Below are 20,771 nucleotides of genomic sequence, written 5' to 3' on the forward strand. Positions count from 1 at the left end.
ACTGTTCTTGAGGTGGACTTCTATTAAAAAATTTTTTTATGATGTCGGTCAGAAATATATTCAGAGATCAGGTGGGTTCTCAAATGTCTTTTTTATGTAAAATAAGTAATGAACGTTTCAAAACGTAGATACTCAATTGAAATTATTGTAATGTAATGATGGCTTTCATTTAAAAATATTTTTATTTGCATTTAGGATTAATTTTAGATTAAATAATTTAACAAGTAATGCAATATTATATAAATATATACTCATTTGTCATTCATAAATAGATGCAACTTTAAAAGCTCTTCCTAAATTTGTTCAAATTTTACATTTATGACATGTTTATTAAGTCATAAGTTATGCATTAAAGAAACTTATATTACGTTTCTGTGATATAGTATCAATTACGGCGTTATATTCCATGGCTTTTTTCCATCACCATTTCCTATCTACAAATTAAATTAAACGTTTATTATTACGATTGCTCATTCAAAAAAGAAGACGAATTTTATTATCTTAATACCTTTTTCGTGAAATCATCTGTACATGCCAGACGTATTCGAGCAACAGTTGCTGGAGAATCTAGTCTAAAATATCCTTCAACATTCATATCTGATCGTGCTGCTTTAATTGCTTCTCGTATAGCAAAAAATATAGAAGATGATAGAAACAACGGCGGTTCTCCAACAGCCTGTTAAACAATTGTCTTTATTTTCAAGTATTTGATTTAAATAACGAATTTACATAATTATGCTCTTTTAAAACTCGTAAAAGTAGATTCATTCTCTTGGTTTTACTATAGATTTCATTTGCCGTGTCTTTATTGGATAAAATAGACATATTTTTAAATTATTAAAACGAGCTAATTGATTAGTTATTTTCGCATTGCATATTAATAAAATATATGTAAAATTGATATCGTAAATATAATAGTATATAGTAAATTTCATTTCTTTTTTCAATTTTATATGAAAAAAAAAATTGCATGCGAAACATTTGTATAGCACATCTACAGTATTCTTATCTGTACTACAAAATAAAAATTGATTTTCTGTAAGTTTTCAAAAACTTGTAATACTAATAACTTTTGCAAGCCCACATTCGTAATTAATTTTTCGACACTCCGTGCGTCCCCCCCCCCCCCCCGACTCGGCAAAAAACGTGCGTTAAAAATCGCACTTTCCACACGTTGTATAAAAAAATACGGTACGGTACATGTTCGGAAAAGAGTTTCTCGTCTCGTGTACTTTTCCACCCTCGCTTCGCTCAGGCGTAAACACCACACGAGACAAGAATCTATCGTAATGTACTGTTATTAACATACTACCTTGGAAGAATACACCGCTCTAGGGTTAGAAGTACCCTTAAGTAAAGAAACATTGAACTCTTGTGGAATATCAGCGAATCCAGGAATTTTGTAAACGCCTGGACCGCGACTGAAAACTATTCCTGTTGGGGAGTAGATCATTTCTTCCATTGTAAAGAGTCCATATCCTTGTATAAACGCTCCTTCAATTTGTCCAATATCAATTGCGGGATTTAAGCTTTCTCCTAAATCCATTACAATATCTGTTTTCAAAACCTACGAGAAATACATTCTTGTCAGTAACAAAATAATAGTTCTATATAAAATTACGAGGGTACTCAAAATACCTTTATAGGAAAATAGATTACTGATAGATATATTTTTTCCAAATAATAATTTCGTAATGAATTCATTTCCAAAAGCCCATTTATTATGAAAATTTTTTTTCGATACTCCGTGCGCAAAGTGCATCTTTCCCGCACGCTTGGCAGAAAACGTGCGTTGAAAATCGCACTTTCCACACGTCGTATAAAAAATACGACACGGCACATGTTCGGGAAAGAGTTTCGCTTTTCTCGCTTCGCTCTGGCGTAAAGGCCACACGAAACAAAAATCTACTTTCCCGCACTTGTATCGTAATGTATTATTCAAGCTATATTTTTGTTAATATTTTTGTGATACCAATAATTGTTGAATAAATCTATATATTACGGTAGTATTGATATCTAATTTATTTTAGAAAACTATCTCCCTATCAAATATAAATTATAACATTAGGTACGATTTTAATTTTAATTGTAATTTTGTTACTATATATATATTCCACTCATAAGAAAACTTTTCACTTGGATATTTAAATAACGATTATAACGGAAGTAAATAATTAATAACCAAGAAATATAGAATTACTGTACTGTTACCTGATGATCTCCCGTAAGGCAATCAACTTGAACCTCACTGCAGGCTACTCCATACGTATAATAGTTGAACAAGATACCGGAATTGGTATTAATGTCGTATCCAATATCAGGTGTACGATAGAATCCAGTAGCTGAAAGACTAACTCGATCAAAATACGCCTTTTCAACCCAACTTTCCCAAGAACCATCTGGATTAGCTTCAATTATGTATTTTATTCTATTCATTATTTCATTGCAAGCATTCTGAAAAAAGTATTTTTAGTGTAAGTCCATTAAATAATAATTATCTATTTAAGTTTATTAAATTTAAAAGTTCTATTATTATGGATAGTTTATTTGTAATTGTAATTTTATAGACCATTATTGCCATTCCATTTAAATCAGATCCAGTACTTCCAGCCGTAGCAATAGTATTTGGAACTTTGTCAGTAGCAGTTTCAGTTATACAAATCTTATCTGGATTTACTTTTAGGATCCTACTAGCTATCTGAAAATCAGAAAAATCGTTGTTTAATATTTCATTAGTTGAAATTATAATCGAATATTTAAATAAAAACCTGAATCATTTTTGTATGTACTCCTTGACCCATTTCTACACCACCATGAGTCAGAAGTACTGATCCATCTGTATAGATGTGAACAAGCGCTCCACCTTGATTGAGAAATAAAGTTTCAAAAGCTATTCCGAATTTTGTAGGAATGATAGCTAATCCTTTTTTCTTATATCTGTTTTCCCTGAATATAATATTTTATAGTCTCATAATTGTATCCTCCATTCCTTACGTATATGTTCATAAATTAAACTTACTGATTATATTTTTGAATGTCTTGTAATCTATTTTGATAATTTGAAAATGCTAAGCATTCTTTCCAACAACGTTGTAATGTACAGTTTTCGAGAATTTGATTATAATGAGTAACATCACCTTCCTTATATAAATTCAGTTCAGAAATCTAAAAATGAATAATTAAATAGTTAGAGATTTTTATAATCTAAGTTTGTTTATTATTTTTAATTTACCTTTACTGTGTCTTTGTGAAGATATTCAGCAATATGTCTAATTATAGTTTCACCAGCAAACATTCCTTGGGGTCCACCGAAACCACGAAATGCAGTGTTGGACGGTAAATTTGTTTTACATAACTTACCAATAACTTTAATAACTGGTATCTTATAAGCATTTTCCACGTGAGTCATAGCACGAAATACAGCCTAGTATATTGAAATGTAAAAATAACCAATTATCATTTTCGATTTTTTTCTATTACGTAACAAAATCTTATTAAACATGAAAAGAATATTTATTGAAAAATTTACGAAAATATTTGTGTTTATTAGATGCATCGAATGTATACTTACTGGTTTGGATAAATCAAGAGAGCACCCTGCATTAGCATAAACATATATTTCTAGAACCTTTATTATTCCCTCGTTTGTGAAGCCAACTTTGTATTTAAATAAAAATGGATGCCTCGTTCCTGTTATCATCATATCTTCATCCCTATCCAATGTGCATCTCACCGGTTTTTGTAATCTAAAAAAATATATTAAAGATTAGTATAGTAAAGATCTTTCATAAATTACACGCTTTTTCTTTGAACATGTATGTATGAATATAACCATAATATCATTCTGATAATTCTGACATTATGACTTTCTATAAACTTATGATAAAGACGTTTTGAAGTTACGTTATGTTGTATAATTTAAATAATAATTGCCTCGTGTGAAAAACTGAAGCGTTTTAAATCTTTTTAAGAAGTTTATAATTTTTATGATATAGAGTAATTCAATATGTTCACTTTTAATTTTTAATTTCTTATAGTTTTGAATAAAATATTTTAAAGGAATTCATGTCATGTTGATAATAGAAATAAAAATTAATACACGCAAATATAATAATTTGTAACACTAAAGTTAGAAAGATCGATACAAATTGAATACATCGATAAAAATATTAATAAATTAATATTTGTTTTTAAATTAGAAAATAAATATCAATATAAAATAGAAAAGAAGGAAATTATTTTATGCGAAATTATCTTGAATGCTAAATTTTAATTACTTATAAGCAGCAAATGCGACGGGAAGAGCAACGAGCATATGTCTTGATTCTTTACCACCGAAACCACCACCAAGTCTCTTTACGCGGATAGCCACTTTGTTGATGGGTATTCCTAAAACATGAGCAATAAGATTCTGTGTGCCTGAAGGATCTTGAGTTGCGCAAAATATTTCCATTTCATGTTCTTCTTTTGGTACAGCAATGGTACATTGAGTTTCTAAATAAAAATGTTCTTGACCGCCGATTCTTATTTCACCTTCAAGCACGTGATCAGAAATTGCAAAAGCCTCGTTTACATTTCCTTTAATAATTGTTTGAGTGCAATCATCGAAAAATGAATTTTCTTTTATGGCATCCTACAAATATAACACACATGAAAAAAGTCCTATGATTTTATTTATATTGATGAAATTATTCTATTATATGTTGTTTTGTATTTTTAATGTTACTGAAATCTTCATGCAAACGAAATTTTATCAATAAACCTTTTTGAAGCCAGCATGAAGTTGTTTCTATTATAAATAGTGCATGAATCAAATGATAGTCGAATTATTTATAGACATAAAATACTCATATAATAATACATAAAACAATCATATAATAATAAAATGATAATTAAAACAACTCACTTCAATCGTGAGTATGAGTGGTCGTATCTCTTCATAATCAATTCTCACCATTCTTGCAGCTTTCTGTGCGATTGACTGGTGAGTTGCAATAATAGCTGCAACTACCTGACCGTGAGATGTTACCTAACGTCATAAATTTTCAATCATAATCTTGCATAACTTACTTCACGATAAATATTATTTTAACCTACTTCCTCAGATACGAAAACCTCTTCATCTTTAATAATATGTCCTACTTGTCTACGATAATCCGGTATATCATTAGCATCAAAATAAGCCACTACCCCTTTTAGTGCTAAGGCCTTAGATTTATCGATTTCTATTATCCTAGCATGAGCATTAGTAGATAGTACGAGAGCTAAATACAGCTCGCCATTTATGCGAGGGATGTCATCGCAGTAAATGGCTTCTCCAGTAGCTTGCTTAAAAGCGCTTGCATGGACTAATGGTCTTCCAATTAAGTCAATTGACGGTTGATCAATAGGAACCTGATTAATTGTAATGGAAGGTTATCAGAATCTTAATATATAAAACTAGTGTCATTGTAAAATTTTGGAGTACTCTCTATTAAGAATACATAATCAATTATGTTATCATAATTTTACCATCTGATAATACTGAGAACTTTTAGGAGGTTTGTAGTGAAAATCATCAGCTGCTGAATTCAGTTCTTTCGGCACAACCATTACGTTTGCCAAGTTTTTTTCTAATTGTTTCGCAATACTTATAAAACCCTTAAAAAATAAGCTAAAAAAATTTTTTTTGAATGTATTTATAAAACAAATGCTATGCTTTTACGTCAAGAATCTTAACTTTTATTCGCTAATATTTTACCTTAGGCTTAACGATCGACGATAAAGTATCATGCCACCTGGTGCATCTCCCGAAAGTGGAAGTTCTTGCACAAGAGTATCCATTACTTTAGTTAGTACATCTTGAGTCCAATCCCTGTAATTCGAGGTTTTTATGAACTATCGTGAAATATTTTACTTTCTCAAAATGCGAATGATAAAGAGATCTTACATATCTTGTAAACTTTTGCATGTTTTTATTGCCATAGTTGTAACAGGAGCCAATCCTCCGTAGTATAAAAATGCCCTTTCAACGATGTTTGTACGTGGTTTAAAAAATATATTCATAGCCATGTTTACTATAGTTATATCGTCATCACGTCTTTTAGATTGTTTATATGATACAAAATATTGATTCTATGAAATAAATATATAAATAGTTGATAACAGTGTAGACAAATTGTTATACATGGACTAGGCATAGTTGTTTACCGGATTGCTATAGGGAATCTCAATATCTATCAAAATTTCATCTGTATCTACGATATTACGTCGATATCCAACGAAAAATTTATCATCCATTATAACATTTCTAAAACCTCTCTTAATACTACAAAGGTTCATTTTTATGCCAGCCGCCATGAAGATTGGATTCAAATCCGCTATTGGACTTCCTGTCATAATATTTCCTCCAATGCACTGCATAAATAATTGTGATTCATTTTAAGAATTTTTTTAATGAAAATTCTTTCTTAAAAGTATCGTCAGCAATATATTATTTTCGATAATACTTACAGCAACATTTCGTACTTGTAGACCAGCAAACCAATGAAGCATATTGACAATATTTCGGAAAATTCTTGTCATATATTCTACATCAAGAAAAGTATTTGATATATAGTATTCATACATTAACTAAAATATCTTATCTATATTTCATAAAAATGTTGAAATATAACGAACCGGGTTTTGTACAGATCTGGTTTCGAAGAAACGATTCCAATTCAGTAAGCGGAATTGAAGCTCCTATTTTAACTCCACCAGTTGTTTCTTCTAGTACTCTTAATTCTTGTATCTGAGTAGGCTGAATAAGAATCGGATATGCAAAATGTTTCACTTTCACTTCAACACCTGAAATTAATATAATATAGTAGTAAAAATAATAATACAATGGAGATAAATAAAAAAATTAATTTGAATTTCTATCGATTTTACCGACTTCAGTGTTACCAACTACTATTTTGGCATTGTTGTATTGGTTTTTCAGAATGAGTAACTGTTTCAAACTAGTTGGTCGATACCACGTAACTTCTTTTCCTTTTATGATCAAATATTCATCATCTAATTTTGGTGATAACTGAAAATAATGTACGTTTACGGTGATTCAAGATGATTTCGATGCACATAAAGTTAATTGTCATACTTGTAATTGTGGAGGAAAAATAAGCTCCTGAGAAGGATCGTACAATGAAAATTCTTTAGAATTGAACATTTCCACGGGTTCTGAAGTGAATACTTTTTTACAACAAGCATTTCCTAAGGCACATGTTTTTATGTCTTCATTGTTTTTGAACATTAAGCCATGAGAATCTTTTGATTTATCAATAAAAGTTCTAAACCCTTCTATGATAGGCCGGTATCCTGTGCATCTGCATAAATTTCCTGCAATACATTTTAAAATTAATATTATGCATTATATTGTACATACAATTATATAGATATCGTACACACAAATCTAAGAAAAACATACTTTGTTGCGCGCAATTTCAAAAATTATAATCCCACTGCTAGGCTCACCTTGAAAAGCAATGTCCATATCATTTATCGTTGGTATAGCCTTACTCCTTAGCAAAGCATACATAGACATAACAATTCCTGGCGTACAAAATCCACATTGTGACCCATGAGATTTAGCTATTCGTTCTTGTACCGGATGTAGTTTTGATCTGGTGCTACCAATACCTTCCACAGTAGTAATAGCCATACCATGTACAGAACAAATAGGTGTCAAACATGCATTGGCTGCAAAATGACTTTAAAGTTGTGTTAAGTTTTAATGTATGTGTAATTACTTTCAAGTAATACTAATATGAAAAATGTGATTTTCCAATCACTTAAAGATATATTCTTGTAGAAATATTGAAAGAGAAGTGTTATTTACAAAATTGGCCGTGAGATTTGTTGTCTAACTAGTTGAAGGTTTAAAGTGCAATTTGACTCATCTGAATATATAAGACATCAACATAATTAAAGTAAAATAAATATCTCAAAACATTTCTACAGACGAGATCTGTTTAATTTAAAAGAAAGAAATTTTTAATATTGTTTTGTTTGAATAAACGTTATAATAAATATAGCATCCGATTATGTAAATGTTTGATAAAAAGTTTTTGTACTTTCAGAATTTTAATATAACTTTATCATTTTAAAAAAAAAACATGGTTTGTTCACGCTATCAAGAATTATATTTCTATATTCTTTATATATAAAAGGATACATTATTTTTTCCTGTGTCCGATTATATCTCGAAATCATTACTGTGCATGCTCCGCAATTTCCTTCGGAGCAGCCTAATTTAGTTCCTGTCAATCCTACTATAAAGCTCAATTAAAGATAATATTTCAATGATTGAGAACTTTTATAATCCATTATCATCTTGTTTACATGATGAAAAGGATACACTTATTACGTAAATAATATATTAATGTCCATTCCGGGTCAACTTCGCTATCTTCAACCTAAAAAATTTCTGAATGTGAAAAATTTTCATTGATCTGACGAATATTACATTCAAACTTAATACCCTTCATTTTACATATATATTAATACGGATATACATAAATATTGCGAGTTGCTTAAGAACACCAGCTGGTATTAAAAAAGTAAATATTACAAGTTATCTTTACTATAGTGTAAAAATTGTTTTTATAGAATTATTATCATGAACACTTTTTCACTTCCAAGTACTCAACAAATGCTTTCATTTTCTTCTTGTTTAAGTTTCAAACTCTCAATTAGGAATTCTTGAAAGTCTTTTTAACCGTAACACCTTATTTTTTGAAAAAATTTGGTTTGTCGCATTTTTCTGAATGCTAGAACCAACAAAAATCATTTTCGACAGATTCGTCTTTTTTTTATATATTAGCATTCGAAATTAAGTGAAGAGTTTTTCGACATAATTAATTTTTATAAATTTTTATAAGAATTTTTATAAGAATTTTTTAAAATTCGATCCATAAAACATATTAAAATAATTTTTTTTAATTTTCATAAAAATGGTTAAATTAATCATTTCGAAAAATATTTCACTTAATCTGGAGTACTGATTTAAAGAAAGAAAACGAGCGGTCCAAAAATAATTTTCGTTTTCTCTACCGTTCAGAAAAAAATATAATTTTTTTTTTAATATGACAGTTATGGGATCTTTCTAGAATTCTCAAACTAGATTTTAAATGGAGAAAATACTGATAAATTATATTCAACAGTACATTTCACAACTGTTCCGCCTGACTTTCTGATTGGCACAATTATATTAAATGCAAATAATTTAAATAAATACAATTTTACCATTTTTCCATTAACATAAAAAACTAAAAAATTGGTGACATTCTCTGGTTGATGAGAGTAAATTTCATCTTCAAAATCGATGTTACTATTTGCTTTCAATCGTTCCATATCTCAAGAAGCAAAAAATCACAAACGTAACTAGAAATTCTATTTGAATTGATCAATAGCTAAGAGTTAAGCGTAATAGCGTTCTTAGCAAAGTTCCATAGTCTTTATGAGATCACGTGAATAATCAAACTATTTCACTGGAACTTCGTATGCTACTAGTTGTGTATTACTTCCCAGACTACCTGATACTCTTGCACGACAGCTTCGTTACATTACGTATTTACCGCATTATACTCTTTTTTCCAGCGAGCTGGAAAGGGGAATGGGATTAAAAAAAAGATTGCTGATAATATGAGAAGTGAAGGACACGTGAGTACACTGCATTCTTATGAACCGACGACCATGCAATGGAGAAGAACAGAGACAGAAAAGTCTGGGTATTTGAGAGGGAGTAAGAGAAAGCCTCTGCAAGTCTGCAATGCAAACCAGCCATAGAGATATGAAATTACGCATATAACACAATGCAGCAGTTAAGTCACTGGAGTATTCAACAGTTTTATGTAAATTTAAAAATATAACCGTAGACAATATTAATAGCACCAAAATATAATCACCAAAATATTTCAAAATATGATTCGAAATTAGTAATGGTTTGTTTATTATCACTTGCTAACGCGCGCGCGCGCGCGTGTGTGTGTGTATACACTTCATTTTCAAATAAGATACTGGTTTGGTCGATAAATAAGAAAACATATCATTTCTCATTACTATCAATTATCTTACGTATTTGTTACAAAATAATAATTAGAATTAATGCAAATAAACTCTGTTTTAGTTTTAATTACTGACTTATGCATTACACGTATATGACAAGTGATTATTTTTTTAGAGTATGAAAAAAGGAGTATAAAAATGATAACTAATACATGAATAAATTCTGATATACGTGTATTTTCTTTATTTAATTTTTCAATCATTCAAGGTATTTTTTTACTTCGGTAGATAATACGAAGTAGTGGATCACAAAAATTATTTAGTTGAACAATAGTAACATTTTAACGAATGTCATAAAAAAATATCATGTAAACAAGTTTTTGTATGTTGTTTATGAACAGTCAAAATACATTATTTAAAAAATATTTTAATAAGTTCGTTATTAAAATCAAAAATGTGTAATTTAAAAATTAAAAAAAACTAAAATAACACTATAAATTAATATTTTATTATACTAAGGAATAATATTCCATGCCTTCTTTCCATCTCCGTCGCCAACCTACAATAAATAAAACAAGCATAAATATTCAAAAGAATTCAGTTACAATAAAAAGGATAATATTTACTTTTTTAATGAGACTATCTACGCAAGCCATTCGAATTCGAGCTGCAGTTGCAGGGGAATCAAGTCTAAAAAATCCAGTAATTCCCATGTCCTTTCGAGCTGCTCGAATAGCTTCTTTAATTGCAAAAAATACGGACGATGCCAAAAATAATGGAGGTTCACCAACAGCCTATTGTAAAAGTAAAAAATATTATTTCAAAAAATATATTTCGAATTGGCTGAAAATTTAATCAAGAAATTTAGCTAAATGATTATTAATTTCCAAAGAAAGTAAATTTTATGAAATTTTTGTTCATTTAATGCAATTATGATGGGTTAATAAAGTTTTTTTAATTTTCTTTCACGTTTTTGAAATGAAATTTAATATCATAATATATGTTACCTTTGACGAAAAAACTGCTCGAGGATTGGAAGAACCTTTGAGTAAAGATACGTTGAATTCTCTTGGTATATTGGTGAAACTTGGTATCTTATAAACTCCTGGACCACGACTAAATACAATTCCATTGGGCGAGTATACCATTTCTTCGATTGTGAACAATCCATAACCTTGCATAAATCCTCCTTCAATTTGTCCAATATCAATCGCCGGATTCAAACTTTGACCGAGGTCCATAACGATATCAGTTTTTAGTACCTAATACAAGTTCAACAGTTATAATTAATGCATTTTAGTAAATTCTAAGTCATTTTAATAAATCAGCGTTACGAACCTCATGATCTCCAGTTAAACAATCTAATTCGATTTCTGTGCATGCCGTGCCATATGTGTAATAATTCATTCTTCTTCCACAATTAGTTTCAAAGTCATATCCTATCTCTGGAGTTTTATAATAACCTGTTGCTGATAGACTAACTCTATCAAAGTAAGCTCTCTTTATCCAATCTTCCCATACCCCTTCGGGATTTTCATCAATTATATATTTAAGACGTTCCATAAGTTTAATACAAGCATCCTATAGACCAGAAATAATTAATTTATATTGAACATATCCATCAAGCATTGTAGTAGAAATTATTAGATGTATCATTTTTATTACCTGTACCGCAGCTCCATTGAGATCAGAACCAAGACTTGCAGCTGTTGCTAAGGTATTTGGAACTTTATCAGTTGACGTTTCTACTGTATGTATTTTTTCTGGAGCCACTTTTAAAATTCTAGTAGCCACCTGCATAAACAATAATGTCGAATAAAATTTTATTAGTTGTTGTGAATTATAATAAAGTAGATGGTTTATAACTTTCATGCCTGAATCATTTTTGTATATAAACCTTGTCCCATTTCGACACCACCATGATTCAGAAGAACGGAACCATCGGTATAAACGTGAACAAGTGCACCACCTTGATTAAGAAAATCTACTTCGTAGCCTATACCAAACATTACTGGTACTACAGCAATTCCACGTTTTTTATATCTATGTTCTCTATAAATAGAATATGAATTTTTAGTACTAAGAACTATAGAGCAATGTTGAAATATACAGCGAAGTCCCATAAAAACTATTGATGTTATATGAAAATCTTATTTTTGGTTAAAAATAAATAAATAAATAAATAAAATAAAATATTCAAAAATGTTTTTACTTATTGAATTGAGCAATTGTTTCCTTCCTTTCTTTATAATTGGCTGAAAATAGACATTCTTCCCAACATTTTCTTAAATTATAATGTTCAAGCGGTTGGTTGTAAAAAGTGATGTCTCCGTCTTTATACAAGTTCATTTCTGAAATCTGTAATAAAATCGTTTTATTGGAATATATTTAATCGATTACTTAAATTCTTTTATTTATTCATTCAACAATACTATACTAATTCTACTTAAAGATGTCTGGATTCATATCAATTTTAATTATATATCATGAAATTAATTTTTAATTTTTTACTATTGAATGGCTTAAAATTAAAGAAAGTATTATTATAAGAAAGTAATAAATTTTTACATAAATATGTTTTTTAATATCAGGCTCGTGCCGCTTTTTTTAAATACCTCAACATGATCTTTGCAGAGGAAGTCTGCTATATGTCGTACAATATTTTCAGCACAAAACATTCCTTGTGGTCCACCAAAACCTCTAAAAGCTGTGCTCGAAGGTAAATTGGTTTTGCACATATATCCAGAAACTTTGGCTACGGGTACTTGATATCCATTCATAAAGTAAACTATTGCGCATTCTACAACCTATTGAAAGATGACAAATCTTTATAATTTCTTAATTAATTGTTGAAAATAAAAATTATTTTTATATTACCCACCGCTGGTGATAGATCTGTTGAGTACCCACAGTTAGCGAATAAACTAGCTTCTGCTGCCGTAATCTTTCCTTCTTTAGTGAAACCAACTTTATACTTTGTAAGGAAAGGATGTCTTGTACCAGTTATCATCATGTCTTCATCGCGATCCAACATACACCTCACTGGTCTTTTGAATCTGAAATCAACGAGGATTCATATTTATAATTAATGTTATTTAAATTAACAAATTATAAAAACTTGTTTTAAACTATATTTTTTATAAAATATTTACTTGTACGCTGCCAAAGCTGCTGGCAAAGCAATGAGTGCTTCGCGCGTTTCTTTACCACCAAAGCCACCTCCTAAGCGTTTTACTCGAACAGTAATCCTATTCATTGGTAAATTGAGAACTCGTGCAGCAAGTTTTTGTATTGCTGTGGGATTTTGTGTTGATGAAAATATTTCCAATTCTCCTTCTTCTCGAAAATTCACTAAACAAGCTTGTGTTTCAAGATAAAAATGTTCTTGACCACCCATTCTTATTTCACCTTCAATAACATGATCTGATTTCGAAAATGCTTTATCTATATCCCCATTACAGATAATCGTTGGTTTTTTGAAGAAAGATTGAGCTTTTATAGCATCCTAAAACATTCAAGTAATATTGTCAAATGAATAATTTAGCTTTTTTTATGAATATTCATAGAATACCTCAATCGTAATTATAATTGGTTGAACCTCTTCGTAATCAATTTTGACCAATTTGGCAGCTTTTTGAGCTGTAATCTGATCTTTCGCTACAATTGCGCCAATTGTCTGTCCTTGGCTAATAACCTTCAACACCAAGGAATAAATAAAAGTAAATAAAATAGCGCGTGAATATTATCAACTGAAAAGTTTTTAAATATTACTTTTTTTGAAGCAAACACTTCTTCGTCGATAACTTTATGTCCAATAAGGTTTTGACTCTCTGAAATATCTTTAGCACTAATGAATCCTTCAACTCCATCAAGGGATAAAGCTTGGGAAGGGTCAATATTTAAAATATTAGCATGAGTTTTCGTCGAAAGAACCAAAGCCATGTATAATTCTCCTCTGATTCGTGGTATGTCGTCAGTGTATACAGCTTCTCCGGTTGCCTGTTTGAAAGCATTTATGTGAACAATAGGACGCCCAATCAAATCGATAGAGCTTTGATCTTTTGGAACCTACACAAATCAAATTGATTTTATATTTTCTATATTTAAAATGTTATAGTACGAAATATTTACCACTTGATAATACTGAGAACTACGAGGTGGTTGGAAATGGAAACCTTCTCCAGCGCTTTTAAGTTCTGCAGGTACAGGATCTACATCTCGAGAATCTTTAAGTAATCTCTCGGCAATATTAACAAATCCTTTGAAAAATAAACTAAATACAATTATTAATATTTTATAAATGTATCATTCATGATTATATTATACCCAATGAAAATAATTCTCTTTGGGTTACAATTTTCTTAAAATGATAATAAATAAATATTATACCTTAATGTAAGAGAGCGTCGGTATAAAACCATACCACCAGGTGCATCTCCGGATAATGGCAATTCCTGAATTAATAAATCTGTTACATTTTCGACTAAATTTTCATTCCATCTTCTAAAATTTACAGTTTTCATTATCATTATCATTATTATTATTAAATAAATAAATGTTTTCTCAATTCATATTTCTCTAGTTATTTAAGGTACAATTACTTACTTTCCTATCATGGCTTCGCAAGCTTTCTTAGCTAAAATTGTTGTGGCTGCCATACCTCCAAAAGCCATAAAGGCTTTCTTAACTACACTGGTACCCGGTTTGAAAAATACATTTAATGCCATATTGACAATTGCTATATCATCATCTCGCCTTTTGGATTGTTTGTAAGATACAAAATATTGATCCTACAATGAATTATAAAAAAAATGTTCAATTGACTGAACTATATTTAAAATTAAACACTTTATACATACTGGAGTAGAATACGGAATTTCAATAGACAGTAATATTTCGTCTGATGCAATAATATTGCGTCGATATCCAACGAAAAATGAGTGGTCCATTATTATATGTCGGAATCCTCTTTCTAGGCTACAAACGTTCAACTTTATTCCTGCTGCCATTAAAATGGGATTCATGTCAGAAATTGGACTTCCAGTCATAATATTTCCGCCGATTGCCTATCGGTACGCATGATTATAAAAAGAATCGTTTAGTTACTTTTCAAATTCAATGTTTAAAAAAATAAGATTAATAAGATTTTGATCAACTTACAGCTACGTTACGAATTTGTTTCCCTGCAAACCAATTAAGCATTCCAACAATTGATTCGAAAATTCTCGTTTTTGATTCTGTAGACCAATAAAGGTAAGTAAAAATTTAATTTATAATGTCATAAGATAACAGCGAAATATACTAATGTTTGATAATTACCTGAATTGTTTTTTATTTCATAACGTAAAGCTTCTTCCATCTCTATAAGTGTCACACTAGCGCCAATTCTAATTGAGTTATCGAATTGTACAATGTCGCGCAATTCTTTTATTTTAACAGGTTGGATAAGGGTAGGGTATACAAAATGTTTGAATTTAACTTCAACACCTAAATTTATGAACTTCCATTAGAAATGAGTAGCTTGGAAAAATATCTACTAAAATTTTTGAACTGCATATTTATCTTACCAACTTCACTATTTCCAACAATAATTTTCGAATTTGGATATTGTTGTTTCAGCGCTAGGATTTCCCTCAAATTTATTGGTCTATACCATGTTACTTCCTTTCCTTTTAAAATTAGATATTCGTCATCCAATTCCGATGAAAGCTAAAATATCAATCAATATCTTATATTGCTACCAAGATATCATCAATTAAAATGGTAATGAAATTACTTAATAAGTATTATAGTCGTTTACTTGTAATTTCGGTGGAAATATAGGTTCTTGAGATGAGTCATATGGTAGAAAATCCTTAGCACTAAAAAGATCTATTGGTTCGGATGTAAAAACTTTCTTACAACATGCATCACCCATAGCACATGTTTTTTCTGTTCCTTCTGAATTAGATATTCTCGATTGTTCCCAATCTTCGGTAAATGTTTTGTATCCTTCTATGATAGCTCGATATCCAGTGCATCTACATAGATTTCCTATTTAAAATATTAGTATAATAATCAAATGTAGAATAAGCTTCTGTATTCCAAAGTTTACTTCAAGATCATTTTCGAGATCTCTTTTTCTACTTATACATATTTTATAATTTATATTACATTTATATTAAAAATATATAAGCCAAGTCTAGCAAATATCATTGAATTTAATCAGAAACATGATTTTCTTGTAAACTTAGATGTTGATTTTTATTTATGTAAACTTCTTTAATTTAGAATATCTAAAAAATGACACATTTATTCGTTGAAAACGAGCTTACTTAATTAGTAAGATCGTTTCGATCTTCTGTAAAAATAATTTACTAATCTACAAAAATTATCGTTCATAGTATAATTTAAAAACAATGAAATATTTATTAACAACTATCACAATTGTCTATAAATGATGATCATAATATGTTGATTAAGTTTAAAATGAATTTAACCAAAGTATCATAAAAAAGTAAAAAGTTTTACTTGAAAAAATTTTTTTTCCATAAAATTCACCTTGAAATGCAATTTCTATGTCCTCTAGAGATGGTAAGTTTTTTGTTCGCAATAAAGCATACATAGACATAACAATTCCAGGAGTACAAAAACCACACTGGGAACCATGAGCTTTAGCTATCCTTTCTTGTACAGGATGAAGTTTCGTTCTAATGCTACCTATACCTTCGATGGTTGTTACAGCCATGCCATGCATGGCACATACAGGTGTTAAGCACGCATTTGCCGCCACATGACTGAAGACTGATTCAAGAAAATATTTCAAAATCTTTCTATTGGATAATTTTTATAATTCATATAAGTGTGTATAAAAGAGTAGATGTAACAACAAGATTTGTATCAATTTATAACATATGGCAATAAATATAAACTTAGAATTATTATAGAAGTGTATTACATTTAACATACTCCAAAACAAAATTATAACAGAACGTATCAGAAAAGGATACATAATTTTATCTTTTTTTCGATCGTATCTTGAAATCATAACAGTACATGCGCCACATCCTCCTTCAGCACAACCTAATTTTGTACCATACAGTTGAACTGTTAATAGCCAGTTAAGAAAAAAAACAGATTTATCAAAATAAATTCAAAGTAAAAATCTAATAACAAGGATACGTTTATTTCGTAGGTAATATAACAATGTCCACTCTGGTTCCACATTGCTGTCTCTCACCTGGAATAACCGAAATGAAAATATGCAAGAAATAGCGGGTGATACGCAGTACAATTGGAAAGAAGTATCGATTAAATTTTTCAACGTGATTATAATTAATTGTTTCAATATTGTAATTTGTAATAAAATCTATTGTAATTTGGCACATTTGTTTTAATAATTGCTTCATTTATTGCTTCTAATATATTTGAGAACGTGTTATAAGTACATCTTACATTATGTGAACAGTATCGAACTTATTTTTGAATTTAAAAAAGGGTGATAGAAATACTTACTTCTTTACCATTCACGTAGAACACCAAAGTATGGCTAATTTTTGTTATTTTATGATGGTTAAACGAGTCACCACCATACGTTTTGATTATATTTTCTATTTCTTCTTTGTAATTATTTGCTTCCATTTCCCTCAAAGCCTTCAACAAATGAATTCAAGTGTTGATTTACTTTATGCACATAAATAATTTTACAAATAGTATTGTTTTTAATTATTTACTCGACTTTTATCAAATTTGTACTTGATAGTTAATATTTTATTGTTTTATTCACTGGTAATGCTTCGCCAGTTATTTCTCTAGCTTCATCAGATCAATAATAATTATTAATTATATCAATATGTACAGTAATTAAACAAATGTTGCCACTGAATTAATAAATACTGAGTCACTGATGTAGCTTATAACTAACACAACAAAACTTTCAATAAGAACCTTTTAATGCATTGAACCATTATGAATTTTCATTTAAAATCGATTTATGACTAATTCAACCTGAATTCTATTGAATAAAATAATGTTGATTGATATCAACCTAATCACTAAGTCGTTATTCTGACGTAGAAATATTCCTAAATATATTTATATGTTTGGATTTATAATTTCGTTTTAGTGTTCAACTGCGACAGACAAACGTATCTGTTTACGTCAATATTCAAAGACTTTCTGATTACTTTTGATTGCACTTCGTAGTCGCACCTCAAGGTTTCATTCTCAAGTACCGAAGTAATCACTCCAATTAAACATATTTTCATTTTAATGTAGTAAGATTAAGTCATAAAATAGATAATAATTTTGACAGTTGTTAAAAAACAAATTAATCCATTTTTACATACTATTTTCAAATGAGAATGTTTGTTAATTAATGTATTAAATACTCCGTGATGATAGAAAATGTGTGTAATTCTTCCAATTTCCTTTTGTGGACAAATTAACAGTTATGCCTCAATCAACAAGTGTTTACATCTATATAATTTCTATTACATGAATACATGTATCATGTTAAGAAAATATTCAATTTATTACCACAGTAAAATCAAAATGAACATAATGTTATCGTAAGAAAGATAACATGATAATTTTTATCAATCTTACAGTAGCAAATATTATCTTCAAGTATTTTTATCAAATGAATGTACTTTTTCAAAAGCCATTGATGTAATTTGATATATGAAACGTGTACTCCAAAGACGGCATAATTATGATCGTTATTAATTTCTTATGTGAGATATTTCTAACGATAAAATATATTTTCTTAATATATACTTATTATTAGATAGATATTGTAATGATAAATTGGATGTTTTGTCTTATGCATAAATAAACCGTTGTACATATATGACTGCATTGGCCAACGCAATAACTTATCGATCAGATTATTTATTTGTCCTACGCATATGATGGAAAGCTAGATTGTACGGAATCTTACCGATTAGTAATCATTAAACAATGTTTTTATTTTTGCACAGTAAAAATGTTTTTTTTTATTTTAAGAATAAAATGATTCTATTTTTTTAAGAACGAAACGAAATATATTTGAAATAAGAATACCTTTTTCATAAACAGGAAATTTTATTTTTGATTTGTGATTATCTTTTTGGATATTTTTAACAATAAAATTATTTATGATATCATAGAACGATTTTTTTCTTGTATTTTCTACCTTGCTACGATAACGCCATAACTGTGGAATTTCTTGAAGATAAGTAGAAGGATATGAAGCAATATAGTTTGTATCGATGTTTTTGTTCCAGAGTACAACAGCAATATTTATATATTAAGATATTCATTCTAGTACACTTCCAGAAATTGTATAATTATATTCGATTGAAGACTATGCAATTTCAATATTGTTATTACCTTTTGAGATAACATTTTTAACCTAAATGATTTTGCTATATAAAAACGTAAAATTATGGATCCAATGTGAGGCGATCAAAAAACTAAACACTTCAAAATTCACTTTAACTTTAATTCACTGCATTGAACACAAAAAAATATTAGAAAAAATGAACTATAAAATATTTAAGTGAAAATATGTTTGTTGTGCTTTCTTCTTTTCCATGATCAAATAACGTGTGCTCCTAGAAGTTTCTCTTAATCTTATCTAAAATCTAAGCTTGATGTATCAATGACCATGTATTGAATGATTGATTAGTTCGAGAAAAAGTGATTATATTATATAGGTTTTCCAGAAAATCTAAATTTATTGACATATAGTACACAGACATAATATTTCAATATTTTTATTTTTTACATTTGTTTATAACAACTAATAACTCGTCGTTTTTTAAGGTAGTTATATATATAGAACAGTTTTATATTGGTAACTAAAATTATTGAAAATTATGTTTATTTTTGGATTTAATTTAGATTTTATTGTGATTATTTTATAAATTTTATGCTTACATTCTCAACATTTTAAAGAATAGAAGTTAGCACAAATAACGATCAATCTGAAGAAATTCAAAAAAAGGAATATAAAATGCTTTCTTTGTTTCTATTATCTGTTATTTAATCCGATTCAAATGGAACATTTCCGGAACATCTGTACTAAGCTTACAAAAAAGTATTAACAATGAAGAGATTATTTGGCCCGCAGTAAAGCTGCCATACCTTGTAAATGACGACTGTAATAAAATATAGCTAAAGTATCAGTAAGATAAACGAACTGTATATATATCTACCAAAACGAAAAACCAGCTACGGGGAGCAAACTCGATAATTTCAATTTTTTAACTATATTCTACTATATGTTGAAGCAATGTATGATCAAAGAAATAAATAAATGTATGTTATTCTTTAATAATGTTAAATTTTATGGCTATCGAGCTTTATATACCAATTATAAAGTTATAAATCTACATTAAACAATCAATTTAAAAATTTTTAGATATCACTTGTTCTGAAATAAAAAATTAAGCTTCTATGTAATGTAAGTAGATGAAACATATTTTTAACAATCTTTAACATTATTTGGAACTGTACTTACCGATAAGGAAATTTACAGAAAGAAGTGGAAAATTTAAAGAAGTATACGATTTATTCACTGTTGTGTCACGCTCTCAGTTCATATAAGTGAGTTTGATTCTTAAACCGACTAATATTTACCTGGTAAGATAAGTCGCGTCCGATTAGTAGTAAATCGGTTTATAAGTCATATATTAATTAAGTTATTATAATTATTTCAAGTAGAAAAAAATATAATATTAATGAGAAAAAAACTCGTTTTTTTTCATTAGATATCAAACGTT

General features: G+C 28.9%; 2 protein-coding genes across 5 annotated transcripts; both read right to left on the reverse strand.

Moving 5' to 3' along the window:
- Positions 1-196: 196 nt before the first annotated feature.
- Positions 197-9,324, reverse strand: LOC131665262 (xanthine dehydrogenase-like). The gene is made up of 24 exons (XM_058937035.1): positions 9,265-9,324; positions 8,378-8,435; positions 8,195-8,291; positions 7,495-7,730; positions 7,121-7,359; positions 6,913-7,054; positions 6,661-6,828; positions 6,493-6,569; positions 6,190-6,396; positions 5,930-6,114; positions 5,741-5,854; positions 5,512-5,653; positions 5,098-5,394; positions 4,907-5,029; positions 4,278-4,633; positions 3,572-3,746; positions 3,233-3,424; positions 3,020-3,165; positions 2,769-2,946; positions 2,570-2,698; positions 2,212-2,454; positions 1,313-1,567; positions 509-676; positions 197-434 (listed from the first exon to the last, which is right to left on the reverse strand). The coding sequence occupies exons 1-24, from the start codon at positions 9,265-9,267 to the stop codon at positions 390-392; spliced, it is 3,975 nt and encodes a 1,324-aa protein (XP_058793018.1). The 5' UTR covers positions 9,268-9,324; the 3' UTR covers positions 197-389.
- Positions 9,325-10,273: 949 nt separating this feature from the next.
- LOC131665264 (xanthine dehydrogenase-like) lies at positions 10,274-20,647 on the reverse strand. 4 transcript variants are annotated; one of them, XM_058937039.1, is made up of 25 exons: positions 20,510-20,647; positions 17,521-17,658; positions 17,188-17,245; positions 17,016-17,112; positions 16,567-16,802; positions 15,827-16,059; positions 15,594-15,735; positions 15,346-15,513; positions 15,187-15,263; positions 14,886-15,092; positions 14,632-14,816; positions 14,416-14,529; positions 14,158-14,299; positions 13,798-14,094; positions 13,598-13,720; positions 13,179-13,531; positions 12,908-13,082; positions 12,642-12,833; positions 12,239-12,384; positions 11,901-12,078; positions 11,692-11,820; positions 11,365-11,607; positions 11,034-11,288; positions 10,653-10,820; positions 10,274-10,585 (listed from the first exon to the last, which is right to left on the reverse strand). In XM_058937039.1, exons 2-25 carry the CDS (start codon positions 17,644-17,646, stop codon positions 10,541-10,543), a joined length of 4,089 nt encoding a protein of 1,362 aa, XP_058793022.1. In that variant the 5' UTR covers positions 17,647-17,658; positions 20,510-20,647; the 3' UTR covers positions 10,274-10,540. The 4 variants fall into 4 exon arrangements, with proteins under 4 accessions (XP_058793022.1, XP_058793023.1, XP_058793024.1 ...); XM_058937040.1 differs by lacking the exon at positions 20,510-20,647 and adding an exon at positions 18,053-18,157; XM_058937041.1 differs by lacking the exon at positions 20,510-20,647 and having other exon boundaries at positions 17,529-17,563.
- Between the last annotated feature and the right edge of the window lie 124 nt (positions 20,648-20,771).

This window comes from Phymastichus coffea, unplaced genomic scaffold, assembly GCF_024137745.1.
Source record: "Phymastichus coffea isolate CEN01 unplaced genomic scaffold, Cenicafe_Pcof_1.1 PCOF00048, whole genome shotgun sequence".
Taxonomy (NCBI): domain Eukaryota; kingdom Metazoa; phylum Arthropoda; class Insecta; order Hymenoptera; family Eulophidae; genus Phymastichus; species Phymastichus coffea.